Below are 13,923 nucleotides of genomic sequence, written 5' to 3' on the forward strand. Positions count from 1 at the left end.
GAGTGCCAGGAGGGACTAACCTGTAGCCAAGGGACAGCCCTAGCAGGCCAGGTCTTTCCTATGACTGAAAGGGGGAGCCCCACCCACATGATGACTCAATTGGCCCTGCCTTGCCCACAGGCCTGGAACTATGGTCTGGATGGCTCTATTCCATCATCCCAATTGGACTAACACATTTGAGGACCTAGGCCACCTGGCTACAGAGGTCTGAGGCAGGTGCTTAATCCTGGACATTGAAGTAAGAAGCTCAGATTCCTGTACTTTGTATTTGTAGTGCCTCAGCCCTCCTGCTCCCAACCCCAAGCCAGGATAAAGGAGACAAGTTGTAAGTGCCTGTCTCCCAGTCTGACACCCAAGCTCAAACCACACAGCACCTTATTAGTAGAATCTTTTTTATTCAGAAAAAAAACCCCAAAAAACAAAAAAGTTTTCCAACCACACGCAGGAGGGGTATGGGTAGGGGGAGGTGTCTGTGCATCCAGTCCTGGCCCCCAGCCCATGTGGTTTTGGCAGCAATAAGGGGTGTGGGGTAATGGCCCCAAAAATAAAAATGGTGTATGTGTGTATGGGAAGGAGAGGGGTGCAAAAGCGGTGGGGAATGGTGGGGAAAAGGGACAGATGAGGTCAGTACTGGGAACGCCGCAGGTGGGAGGCCATTTCATAACATTTCTTGTTGATCAAACCACCATGGACACCTTCTTTGCCCATCAGCAGGACTAGCGCTGGAGGAAAGAGAAAGGAGGCTAGGACCCAGGTGTCACAATTTCGCCCCCTACCAGCTGTTCAGCAGCTGTCCAGCCCTAGGAGCTGTAACCCAACCTCATCCCTCCCAACCCCCCCCACACACACATACATACACAGGCAGGCTGTCAGTCACCCTGAAACAATAAGGCTTTTCAAAAGGGGAAAATCAAGCTTAAGGCTGGAGAGGAACAGACTAAAATTTAGGGGTCAAAGGCTCATAGACTGCTGACTCATGTGTTCAGGCTAGAAATGGCTGTGGATAAGCTGGCCACCTCCAAGTTAACAAAGCTCAAAAGATGAGAGCTAAATGCTGACTCAGTACCCTAACAATACCAACTCCAAGAATAGTTTCTAATCTGGAAAGGCTCAAGGTAGGAAGGAACTTAAGAAGTGATGCAGTTCAATACTTCATATCACAACATAAGGAACTGAGAACAGGAGGGACTATCCAATGTCCCAGCACCCAGTGAACTAGGAGTACAATGCTGGTCTAACTGCCTTCACACTGGGGAACCACACAGAAAAAGAACCCAAATAACAAAAGGATGCACATTAGGGCTTTCAGAGCTAGAGAAAGGGTAAGACTCAGAGAAACTCACTCTTGGCAGTCATGGTGACAGTGACGTTGAAAGTGGGGGCTCCACCGGTGCTCTTGGTACGAAGATCCATGGTAAATTCCCCATCCTGCAGCAGCGAGTCTCGGATCACAGAACATTTCTGGCCCCCAAGTGTCAGCCCATTCACAAAAAAACTTGACCGGTCTTTGCCAACCAGAACACCAACCTCAGCTGGCTGAAAGAAGAACCAAGCACCTAAGTTAAGTACAAATCCCCACCTTGTTCTCCCTAAGGACACACTTGCCTTCCACTCTGGGAGCTAGAAACCCCGGTGGGGAGAGATGTATGCTACATACTGTGTACACGTCAATTAAATTTGAGAAACTTTGGAAGTTAGAGCAGAAAAGATTCTCAAGCCTAGAAAATGGGACCAAGGTGGAAGGGATGAAATATTCCCCTACAGACTTAGATCTCAAGAGTTTAATAGGTAAAGTAAACCCAGAAAATAAAAGGGGCCAAAAGACAGTGAGCAAAGTGAGGAGTCTTTGGATGCTCAAAACTCTCCTTCAGGAAAAGCAGAAGCGGAGAGGGGAAGGGAGGGGGCGGGCAAAGCTGGAGAAGCAACTTTGCCCTTATTTGGTCAAAGGTTCTGCAGGAGTTGTTAGGGGCCCGGACGCCTGGGTCTCCAAGTAACCTAGAGTTTAAGTCCAGGTGTCTACACCCGGAGATGAGGAAGCAGACCCCTGGAAGCTTTCCGGGAAAGTTGGAAAACTTTTGAAGGGGGACAGGAACTAGACCCTGCAAGCCAGCTCTCGGGTCTAGATACCTCAGGGAACATTTCTCCCCCTCCCCCTTACACCCCAAACCCCCACATCCGGTCCCTCCCGCCCGGAAACCCCCTTTTCCCCCTTTTGAACTTCCGCTCCTCCTCCCCACTTCCGGGCAGTGTGGACAGGGGAGGTGGTGGTGGGAACAGCGGTAGTCATCCCTTATTCCTTCACTTATACTATCTTAGAACTTCTCACAAAGTTCCCCTGCTTCAGGCCTCGCCGGATGGCGGGAAGAGAGGGTGAGGGGACTTCCGGATTGGCCTCACAGGAATGTTGAGTCCAACGTGCCGCGTGTGTGTGTGTGTGTGTGGGGTGTGTGTGTGTGGCGGCCTCGCCCGCTCTAACGGAGCTGGGAGGGGCAGGGAGCCCACAGAGGACGGGCAGGGGACCAAAGCCACGCGCCAGGGGCTCCCTCTCGCATAAGGGGGAACAATACTGGAGGGGGCGCGAGCGGACGTCCTGAAAGAGAGCTAGTGGCCCGAGGGTTCCCAAGACCCTTCTCAATCACAATCCATGCTTAAAACTGCAGCGCGTGCCCGCCCCGCCCTGGGGGAGGCGGAAGTGGGCCGCCGCACCGGGCGACGCGCCCCTCCCCGCCCTGTGCCCCGGATGTAACGCCCCATCGCGGGAAGCGGGGCGGCGGGCGCCGCCGCCTGGAGCGTAGGACTTCGGGGGCAACGAAGGGACCTGCTCACGTGCAGCCACCATTCGCGCCGCTTCCAGGGCAAGGACCTGGTCAGGGCCTTTCGCCGCCTTCCCTAGACCGCGCCCGCCCCCACCCAAGTCCCTCCCAAAGGGTCCAAGCCCGACCAGTGCCTCGGACCGCGCAGGCCTCGCAGTACCGTGATGTTGACGAAGGTTTTTCCGGGGACGGCGGCCCAGACGGAGGGCGAGTCCTTGTAGCCCACGATGGCTGCGTCCTGACAGGTCCCGTCCGCCATGAGGTTGTCGATGTAGGCGTTCCACCCGGCCATGGCGCTGCTACTGGGGCTGCTCTCGGCGCTGCTGCTGGGGCCGTGGGCTGGGCTCAGGCTGCCTCGGACTGGCGGGCGGGGGGAGGCAGAGAGCTCGGGGCACGCGCTGCCGTCCGGACCGCGGTTCTGCTAGCTGTGCAGCAGCCCTCGCACCGCCACTTCCTGCTCCTCCCCCCCCCCCCAGATTTTTATTTGCAAAGGGCGGTAGGGGCGGGGCCTGCTCCCCATTCCCTCCCTCCCCACCGCCTGCCCAGACACCGAACTTCGCAAATGCAATTTTAAAAATCCCTCCCCCTAAAAAAAAAAAAAAAAAAAAATTCTTCCCTCTATAGCAAAATTTGCAGAGTTCGATGGAAAACCATGTAAATGATGGGGCGGGGGTGGCGGTAGAGAGGCTAAGGTTAGGGCTGGCTCCCGTTCCCATTGACTATAAACCAGACTTTGGTATAGGGGAAGGGAGTGAGCCAGAGGAAGGAAGAGAAAGGGGAAGAATTAGCAAGCTGCATATTAAAGAGAGTTTGGGGAACCCAGAGTTAAACGGAACGACTCCTCCTTCCCCCCACCTCTGCCGGAGTGAAGGACCGGCGAGCCGTGGCGGCGCGTGCGCCAGCGCGTGCGCCGGGGCCGGGAGGGAGAGCGCGTGGGGCGGTTGGGGCCGGCGGTAGGCTGCGCGGGCGCGTGTCCGGCCTGATCCTCTCGGACCCCCCTGGAAAGGAAGACGAACCCTAAGACGCGTCTCCCGCGTGACAGAAGGGGAGGGCGAGGGAGTGCGCCTGCCGTCTCCCCACCTTTAATTTTACTTATTCAAGAAATAAGAAAGCCAGGGGGAAATCTGACAATTATACCGCAGTCTTTCTCAGAGCTGAAGGAACCCACCAGGGCTCTTCTGTGCCCAGCGTTGCACAGCTTGGGTTCCTTCAGGCCCATCCCCACTCCAGGAGATTGTGTTTATTCTGGATCTGCTCCAGCCCAGGGCGTCCCTCCACGTCCCAGTCCCGCCTGTCCCCAGGCCAGCAGTTTGGGTCACCGGCGGTGCCCCCTTGGCTGGTCTCTGCGGAGGTCACTGAGCGCGGACTTCCTCGGGGCGAAGTGGGCGGGGCTATCTCTCAAGGCGGAAGAATACTGAAGTTCCAAGATTGACAACTTTTTCAAAAAGAGAATGTCCCTTCTACTTTGAGCTCTTTGGGTTTTTTCTTTTTTTCCAGTAAAAATTGTGCATAAGTACTTGTGTGCGATTAGTTCGCTCAGGGTCCATCGGGAAGGGGTGGGGCAGGTCCGTGCCCCTGGTTTAGGTGACCAGAAGACCAGTCCCCGGTGCTAATCCCTAACCGCCGAGGGGCTTGGCTGCTTCCGGTCCCTCCAGCCAAGGGCGCCTGGGTCTTGCAGCGCCTCCCAGGCGAGAAGGGGCTTCGTTTCTGTCCCTTCCTTAGGAGCAAGGCGCGGATGCTTGGCGTCCTCTCCGAACCCCGTGGTCCCCGACGCCCCCCGAGCCAGTGTTCCTCGACAGCCTCGCGGCTGAGTCACTAGCAGACTCGGGCGGGGCCGCACTCAGGCACGTGGCGGCGCTCCCCGCGCGCCATCTCCTGACCTCTGGCCTGCTGCACTCCCCACCCCAGGGTGGAAAAATCCCGGGAGTGAGCGGCCAGAGATAGGGGGAAGAGCGCGATGGAAGACAGGGGTAGGGACCAAGTAGGGCTCCTGGGGTGGGGGCTGGGAGACATCGCACGGGGCGGGTAGGGCGGGGAGGCGAGCTGGGGACAGAGCCATCGGTGTGAGTCACCGGGTGCGGGCCGCTCCGGCGTCGGCGGGAGGGGCCTCTGAGTCCCAGGCTAGAAGCCGAGGCTCCCTGTGACCCCCGCATCAGGTCAGCCCACCGGGGCTGCAGCAGGACTCGGAACAGACCCCGCACTCCCCCCCAGAAGGAGAGAATTGCGGAGTGTAGAGACCCTCTTCTCTGTAACTCTGCAAATGGATAGACCTCCCGACTGGGCCCTGGCGCTCAGAAGCTTATAAAGGGCCGCCCCTCCTCCTGTCCATTCATTTTTTTCACTCTTGTTTCAACACCATTCATTGATGGGCTGTGGCCGCGCTCCACAGCGTCCAGTCAGTGGGAAAAGGGGCTCCTGACCAACTGTCTCCACGCGGAGAGACAAGTGCTGTCCCAGCGCTATCAGTCGGGCGCCGCGCCAGCTCAGAGGGCCAGTCTAAATTCGTCTCCCGGCCCCCTCACTCACCCCCCTCCCTTGGTGGCTGGATGGGGTGGATGGGGTGGCCGTTATGAGGATCCTGAGAGGTGAGACCCTTTCTGGGTCTGTGTGGGGGGTGTGTGTGTGTTCAAGTTTAGACCTCAGAGCTTGCCAGTATTCCCATCTCTCCCCACTCTAAAGGCAGAAGCCTTCCCTGTAAGCTGAGCACATGTGGATGTCACTCCTGCAGCCCCTCTTCCAGGTCCCCTCCTCAGCCTTGCAGGGCTCAGGTTACCCCTGGCCTTTCCTAAAGGACACTCCTTCCTCTTCAACCTTTGTGAATGGGAAATATAATCCTGGGGAGGAGGAAGAGACCCCAATCTGAAACTCCTCCCCAGGGGTAGAATTAAAAGTGGAGACCTTTATGGAGGACAGAAAGAAAGGGGGGTGGGGCTAGTCATTGACCTTTGGTGAGGGGGCAGGTGCCTGGGTCCAGAGACTTCTGCTTTAGGCTGTAGTGGGCACTTGGCTGCCAGCCTGGTGTGGAGGGGGTTGGATAGAGAGAGAGAGGCGGGGCTCGCTGGGGACAGGGTGGCTAGGAGATAAATGCCCAGCTTGAGAAGGGGTGAGCTGACACTGTCCCAGCTGCCGTCTAGACTCAGAGCTCCATCCAAGCCCTCAGCAGAAAACATCTCAGGTCTGGTGAATCTTCTAGGCCTCTGGGGTGGAGGTGGTAAAGGGGGTGCAGGGTGTTGGCTTGGAGAAGGAAGGGAAGATTTCAACTTTTTTCCTCCTGGCTCTGGCAGCGCTTGAAGAAAACTGGGTGGGCTGGAGCAAGAAGGATGGGGCAAGGTGTGGGAGCATCCAAGGATCTTGGGAAAGGAGGCTGTGAGGGGAGGCAGCAGGCATGGATAGAGAAGGGCAGGTAGCAAACTGGGGGCCCATGAGGATTTGGGAGCAGAAAAAATGAGAACTTGAAAGGATTTGAGGGCTAGGAGGTCATGGAGAACAGACTGCCTGACCAGAAGAGTAGAAGGAGAAAGCACAAGTGCAGCTTTGGGGAGGTGGGGGCTCAGGGAGTTATAAAGGAGAGGCCCCTGGATTCTTAGGATAGGAGGGTGGAATAGGAGCTGTTCTGAGTGGGGGAAGGAGGCTGTGTCTGCCTCTTTGGTCTGTGACCTTTTTGTGGGGGTATTTTTAGCTCTAGCACCTGCCTTCTTGGAGTGGGGAAGACTCTTAAAGGGCAAGGGATTTCTGGTTCCTTAAGGGATCAACTGTCCACACTCACTTACACCTCTTGTCCTACAGCCATGGCCATGCAGAAAATCCTTGCCCGGGAAATTCTGGACTCCAGAGGCAACCCCACTGTGGAGGTGGATCTGTACACAGCTAAGGGTAACGCAGGCCTGTTGAATTAGTTTGCCTCAGAAGACCCCAACCCCATCTGTCCTCCCCACCAATTCTGTCCCACATCCTCTCCTTTCTCTGGGGTCCCCTTCCCCAGACTTCTTCCCAGGCCAATGTGGCTCAGAACTGGGAGCTGGGAAAAGCAGGAGTCTCTCTGTGCTCAGAAAGGGCACCTCAGCCATTTGGGGTGTGGAGGGACTCTGTGATCTTTCCATTATTCCCAACCCAGGCCGATTCCGAGCAGCTGTGCCCAGTGGGGCTTCCACAGGTATCTATGAAGCTCTGGAACTGAGAGATGGAGACAAATCTCGCTACCTGGGGAAAGGTGAGGAGAGGCCAACAGAGAAGGAAGCTGAACTGGTCATTTTGAGTTATGAGCACAGAGTGGGAGAGGATTGCTATCCAAAGCTTCTTGAGGAGCTGGGATCCACTGGAAGAGTCCTAATTATTGATTATGGCCTCTCTAGGAGTCCTAAAGGCTGTGGAACACATCAACAAGACTCTAGGCCCTGCTCTGCTGGAAAAGGCAAGTGGAGGAGCCTGCTCCCCTATCTCTTCCCCATACCCCAGAGAATCCCCCAAAATATTTTCATTTACCTTTCCTGCAACACATGCCCTGATTCCTGAGATATCTGACCTCTGCTCTGTCTTCTTCAAACCTGTCCTTCCAGAAACTAAGTGTTGTGGATCAAGAAAAAGTTGACAAATTTATGATTGAGCTGGATGGAACTGAGAATAAGTGTGAGTTAAGGGCTAGAGATGGGGAAGTGATAAAGTGTGGGAGGGGTGGAGAGAGACCATGGGGGCTGAGGGGTGGCTGGTTTATTTCTGTGTCCACATTTTGGGGCACACTGTAGCTGGATTTTATTCATTCCACAGGCATTTCCTATGTCTGCTGTCTGCCAGCCCTGGGCCTGGCTCTGGATACAGCTGGCAGCTAACACATTCCACTGGGGTGGGAGTGCTCCTCAGACGGCTGGGTCAAGATCTGTTAACAAAATCTTTTTTTTTTTTTTTTTGTAGAGACAGAGTCTCACTTTATGGCCCTCTGTAGAGACAGAGTCTCACTTTATGGCCCTCTGTAGAGTGCCGTGGCCTCACACAGCCACAGCAACCTCCAACTCCTGGGCTTAAGAGATTCTCTTGCCTCAGCCTCCCGAGTAGCTGGGACTACAGGCACCCGCCACAACGCCCGGCTATTTTTTGGTTGCAGTTTGGCCGGGGCCGGGTTTGAACCCGCCACCCTCGGTATATGGGGCCGGCGCCTTCCCGACTGAGCCACAGGCGCCGCCCTGTTAACAAAATCTTAATGCCCAGTGGCTGTCAGCTCTGAATTCTTCATAGGGTGACCAGAGGGAATGCTCAAGGAGATGTAACTACAAATCATGCGGCAGAAGCTCTCACCCTTTCTTCCTAATTGCCTACTTCCAGCCAAGTTCGGGGCCAATGCCATCCTGGGAGTGTCCTTGGTGGTGTGTAAGGCAGGAGCAGCTGAGAAGGGGGTCCCGCTCTACCGACACATCGCAGATCTCGCAGGGAACCCTGACCTCATTCTCCCAGTGCCTGTGAGTGCAGTTGCCCCTGCCAGATCTCACCCCTACCTGGCTGCCTTGCCCAGCCGTGGAGTGCTTAAGCAGTCTCTTGGAAATTCACCTTTCAGACCCTGCTCTAAAGAGGCAGTTTCCTGAAATCCAATATCTTTTGCTGTGGTCTAGCCCCTCCCTCTTTCCCACAATCCAAACCTTTCCTTAAGCTTCTCTATGCTTCCTTCCCTTGCTACTTAACTCGGTTCCTTCACATTCCAATCCTAGACTCAATAACTCCAATCTCATTCTGCCACTGCACCCCACCCCCTAAATCAGATCCAGAACGTCTTCATGGCAAGGATCTTGGCATTTCCTTGTATCTTCTTAAGTCCCTATTAAACCAGTATTCTCTTAATGGAAACTCTTTGAATTTAGTCTCAATAATAATGTTACTATTAGTTGTTACTTACTAGGAAGATTGTATAAGAGCATGGACTCCTAGAGACAGACTGCTGGGTTCAAATCCTGGTTCTGCCTGTTTACTAGTTGTGTGATTTTAGGAAAGTTATTTAACCTCTCTTAGCTTCCATTTCCCCAGCTGTAATATGGGGGTGCGGATAATAGTACCTAGTTAGTAGAGTTGTTTTGAGAAACAAAGGCGCTTGGCTACACCAAGCACACACTAAGAACTTTACATCCAATTTCTCTAATCTATAGCAAAAGATGCTACAGTGAAGTAAATATTGTTCTCATTCTATAGAAATGAGGAAAGAGTCTCTGAGGATCAAAAATACTCTCCCTAGACCAGGTGCGGTGGCTCACGCCTGTAATCCTAGCACTCTGGGAGGCCAAGTGGGGTGGACTGCCTGAGCTCACGAGTTCAAGACCAGCTGGAGTAAAAGTGAGAGACCCCATCTCTAAAAATAGCTGGGCATTGTGGTGGGTGCCTGTAGTCCCAACTACTCTGGAGGGTGAAGCAAGAGGATCCCTTAAGCCCAAGAGTTTGAGATTGCTGTGAGTTATGACACCAAGGCACTCTACCCAGGGTGACAAAGTGAGACTGTGTCTCAAAACAAACAAACAGGGCCGGGTGCAGTGGCTCATGCCTATAATCCTAGTTATTTGGGAGGCTAAGGTGGGTGGATTGTCTGAGCTCACAGGTTCAAGACCAGCCTGAGCAAGAGCGAGATCCCATCTCTAAAAATAGCCGGGCATTATGGCGGGTGCCTGTAGTCCTAGCTACTTGAGATGCTGAGGCAAGAGAATAGCTTGAGCCCTAGAGTTGGAGGTTGCTCTAAGCTATGACACCACGGCGAAAGTGAGACTCTGTCTCAAAAAAAAAAAAGGCTTGCTGCCTGTAGCACAGTGGTTATGGCGTCAGCCACATACCCTGAGGCTGGTGGGTTTGAGCCTGGCCCAGGCCAGCTAACTGCAACAAAAAATAGCTAGGCATTCTGGTGGGCATCTGTAGTCCCAGCTACTTAGGAGGCTGAGGCAAGAGAATCGCTTAAGCCCAAGAGTTTGAGGTTGCTGTGAGCTGTGATGCCACAGCACTCTACCGGAGAGACAAAGTGAGACTTTGTCTCAAAAAAAAAAAAAAAATGTAGAAAAACTAGGTAGGCATTGCGGCTGGTGCTTGTAGTCCCAGCTACCTGGGAGGCTGAGGCAGGATTGCTTGAGCCCAGGAGTTGAGGTTGCTGTGAGCTCTGATGATGCCATAACACTCTACCCAGGGCTACTGAGTGAGACACTGTCTCAAAAAAAAAAAAAGAAAGAAAGAAAGAAAATAAAATAAAAGAAAAAATATACTTGCCCTAGACTACTCAGCTAGAAAAGGGAAGCTAGATTCTACCTCATCCAGTCAGGCCCCAGCCCAGGTCTGAGCACCTTCTCCCATCACAGGCCTTCAATGTGATCAATGGGGGCTCCCATGCTGGTAACAAGCTGGCCATGCAGGAGTTCATGATTCTGCCTGTGGGAGCCAGCTCCTTCAAGGAAGCCATGCGCATTGGTGCCGAAGTCTACCACCACCTTAAGGGAGTCATCAAGTCCAAGTATGGAAAGGATGCCACCAACGTGGGTGACGAGGGTGGTTTTGCACCCAACATCCTGGAGAACAATGAGGGTCAGTGCTGAGCACCCTGGGGGGCAAGCCCCAGGTAGCTGGGACTACAAGCACTCCCCACAGGAAAGGGAGGCTGCAGACAGTGGGCACTGGAGTCTCAGGTCCTCTCTTGATTCTCTCTCAGCCCTGGAGCTGCTGAAGACAGCCATCCAGGCCGCTGGCTACCCAGACAAGGTGGTGATTGGCATGGATGTGGCAGCATCTGAGTTCTATCGCAATGGGAAATATGATCTTGACTTCAAGTCACCTGATGATCCCGCACGGCACATCACTGGGGAGAAGCTGGGGGAGCTGTACAAGAGCTTCATCAAAAACTATCCTGGTAAGGCTCCAGGTGTCCCAGTGTTCTTTAACACACTGGTTTCAGTGACATGCTTTGCCACTAACTTGGATCCTTCAATCCTTACCCCCATCATAATCCCTGCCCCCAACTCTTCTGACTTGTCACTCCTTGAAGCTCCTCTGACTTCTCACCCCGTATCTGTTCCCAACCCCACCAGTGGTCTCTATTGAGGACCCCTTTGACCAGGATGACTGGGCCACTTGGACTTCATTCCTCTCGGGGGTGGACATCCAGATCGTGGGGGATGACCTCACAGTCACTAACCCCAAGAGGATTGCTCAGGCTGTTGAGAAGAAGGCCTGCAACTGCCTGCTGCTGAAAGTCAACCAGATTGGCTCAGTGACTGAATCCATCCAGGCGTGAGTGCTTCCTGACCCTGGGACTCACCAGGCCTCCCTCTGTCCCACCTCTGCCCAGTCCAGCTACAGACTTGCCAAACAACTCCAGGTCTACCTTTCCCTTGGCACCTGACCAACCCACACCTTCTTGACCTCCAGGCAGTGATTAACCCTTGGCCTGATCCCAAGAGCTTTGCCACTGTGGTCCTGCCATGCCCCGACCCCCAGCTCTTTCCCAGATGTTGCTGCATCTCAGGAGCCCAAACTCAAGATCAGAAGTCTCTTTTCTCTTCCTTCTCAAAGACCTTAGTCATTGCCTTCCCAGCCAAGTGCCCACTACCCAAAACAGAAGGGAGAAGCCCTATCCAGCTCCTGGCTTTCCCACTGAGAAAGACCCATAAGGCCTCATCAAATGTCCTCTCTACCCAGCTGCAAACTGGCTCAGTCTAATGGCTGGGGGGTGATGGTGAGCCACCGCTCTGGAGAGACTGAGGACACATTCATTGCTGACCTCGTGGTGGGGCTCTGCACAGGACAGGTACTTATAGCTTTCCTCTACTGTCTGCCCATTTTACTAGAGTCTCCAGCCTGTTGCTCCTGAGTTGATTGCCACCATAGGCTGCTCCCTTGAATCCAGGCTCAACCCCTCCTTTCCAGCCATATCCAATCCTCCAAATCCCTCTTTCCTCCTCAGATCAAGACTGGCGCCCCATGCCGCTCAGAGCGTTTGGCCAAATACAATCAACTCATGAGGTACAGTGGGTACAGAGGACCTGGGCACTGGGGAGCAGGGGACTACTGGGTTGGAAGGCAGCAACTCTGACTTTACTTTCTAGGATTGAGGAAGCTCTTGGGGACAAGGCTGTCTTTGCTGGACGCAAGTTCCGTAACCCAAAGGCCAAGTAAGAAGCTGGAGGCCCCAGGACCCTACTGGGCAGACCCAGGCCTTTGAGCCTTTCTGCCTGAAATAAACACTGGTGCCAATGAAGACAGTGGTGTGCTTTCTGGGAGGGAGGGAAGGTATACTGGTCTCTGGGCTGGGAAAGACAGGAGGTGGAGAAATGGGATAGGAAGGAGAGGCAAACAAACGTGTGAACTGCTGGGACAAAGAGGAAGCTGAGTGGATCTGGAACAGAGAAGTTCACATTTTGGAAAGGGGGGAAAGAGATGCTATATGTGAAATGAAGCTAAAGAGGAGCTGATGGAGGGCAGCACCTGTGGCTCAGTGGGTAGGGCGCTGGCCCCATATACCAAGGGTGGCTTTGTGGCGGGTGCCTGTAGTCTAAGCTATTTGGGAGGCTGAGGCAAGAGAATTGCCTAAGCCCAGGAGTTGGAGGTTGCTGTGAGCTGTATGACGCCATGGCACTCTACCCAGGTCGATAAAGGGAGACTTTGTCTCTACAAAAAAAATTGGAAAAAAAAAAGAGGAACTGAGGGAACAAGGAACCAAGTCCAGAAGAGGAGCAGGGTGTGGCATCGAGGGTCTTGCCACTACCATAAGGGGGGAGCCAGCTGCAAGGTTGAAGTAAATGGTCTGCAGAGCACACCTTGAACTGAAGGCTGCGATCCCAGGTGGTGCGTTGTGAGTATTAGAGTGTTAATGAGAGCAACTGCCACTTCTAGGAAGGTTACAAGGATCTGGAACTGTTCTAAAATATTTGACATATATTAACCTGTGCAATCTGAAGCAGTCCTATCAAATAGTTACCATTATTATCCCCATATTACCGGTGAAGAAACAGAGGCACAAAAGGCTCTATACCTTTTCCAAGGTAACAGCGTTAGCAACTGGCAAGCCAGGATCCACAGCCAGGAAGCCAGGACCCTTGGCTCCAGTGACTGTGCTTGTTTTTTTTTTTGAGACAGTCTCACTGTGTCACCCTCTGTAGAGTGTTTGGCATCACAGCTCACAGCAACTTCAAACTCTTGGGCTTAAGTGATTCTCTTGCCTCAGCCTCCCAAGTAGCTGGGACTACAGGTGCCCACCACAATGCCCAGCTATTTTTTTGTTGTTGTTGCAGTTGTCATTGTTGTTTAGCTGGCTCGGGTGGGGCTCGAACCCGCCAGCCTCAGTGCATTTGTCTGGCACTACAACCACTGCTATGGGCACCGAGCCCAGTGACTGTGCTCCTAACATACTATATCTTATAAATCTCTATGGCAGTGTCAATAATTGGCCATATTTGACCTACACAAATAGAAATTTTACTGTTCAACCTAAAGTCATTCTTTTTTGTCTCAGCCAGTGGTTCCAGGACCCACTTTTCTGTGTATAAAAAAATCAGGACAGGGCTTGGCACCTGTAGCTCAGCAGCTAGGACACCAGCCACATAAACCAGAGCTGGTAGGTTTCCTTTCCTTCCCAAAGACCTTAGTCACTGCCACCTGGGCCTGCCAAACAACAATGACAACTACAACAAAAGAAAGCTGGACATTGTGGTAGGTGTCTGTAGACCCAGCTACTTGGAAGGCTGAGGCAAGAGAATCGCTTAAGTTCAAGAATTTGAAGTTGCTGTGAGTTGTAACGCCACAGCACTCTACTGAGGGTGACATAGTGAGACTCTGTCTCAAAAAAAAAAAAAAAATCAGGACAGGCCAAACCATTATGGACATTCTAGCACTTTGGGAGGCCAAGGTGGGAAGACTACTTGAGCTCAGAAGATCTAGACCAGCCTGAGCAAAAGTGAGACCCTGTCTACTAAAAATAGAAAAATTAGCCAGGTGCTGTGGTGGGCACCTGTAGTCTCAGCTACTTGGGAGGCTGAGGCAAGAGGATTGCTTGAACCCAGGAATTTGAAGTTGCTGTGAGCTAGGCTGACACACCACAGAACTCTAGCTTGGGCAACAGAGTGAGACTCTGTCTCAAAGAAAAAAAAATTAAAAAGTCAAGGCA

General features: G+C 53.2%; 2 protein-coding genes across 2 annotated transcripts; one reads left to right on the forward strand and one right to left on the reverse strand.

Moving 5' to 3' along the window:
* Nucleotides 1-378: 378 nt before the first annotated feature.
* PFN1 (profilin 1) lies at nucleotides 379-3,397 on the reverse strand. The gene is made up of 3 exons (XM_053568181.1): nucleotides 2,974-3,397; nucleotides 1,344-1,536; nucleotides 379-722 (listed from the first exon to the last, which is right to left on the reverse strand). The coding sequence occupies exons 1-3, from the start codon at nucleotides 3,103-3,105 to the stop codon at nucleotides 625-627; spliced, it is 423 nt and encodes a 140-aa protein (XP_053424156.1). The 5' UTR covers nucleotides 3,106-3,397; the 3' UTR covers nucleotides 379-624.
* Nucleotides 3,398-5,872: 2,475 nt separating this feature from the next.
* On the forward strand, nucleotides 5,873-12,018 carry ENO3 (enolase 3). Its single transcript, XM_053568176.1, has 12 exons — nucleotides 5,873-5,988; nucleotides 6,600-6,686; nucleotides 6,928-7,023; nucleotides 7,166-7,224; nucleotides 7,370-7,439; nucleotides 8,130-8,263; nucleotides 10,127-10,349; nucleotides 10,474-10,671; nucleotides 10,850-11,051; nucleotides 11,460-11,568; nucleotides 11,725-11,783; nucleotides 11,867-12,018. Exons 1-12 carry the CDS (start codon nucleotides 5,898-5,900, stop codon nucleotides 11,934-11,936), a joined length of 1,398 nt encoding a protein of 465 aa, XP_053424151.1. The 5' UTR covers nucleotides 5,873-5,897; the 3' UTR covers nucleotides 11,937-12,018.
* The last annotated feature ends 1,905 nt before the right edge of the window (nucleotides 12,019-13,923 follow it).

Source organism: Nycticebus coucang, chromosome 18, assembly GCF_027406575.1.
Source record: "Nycticebus coucang isolate mNycCou1 chromosome 18, mNycCou1.pri, whole genome shotgun sequence".
Lineage (NCBI taxonomy): Eukaryota > Metazoa > Chordata > Mammalia > Primates > Lorisidae > Nycticebus > Nycticebus coucang.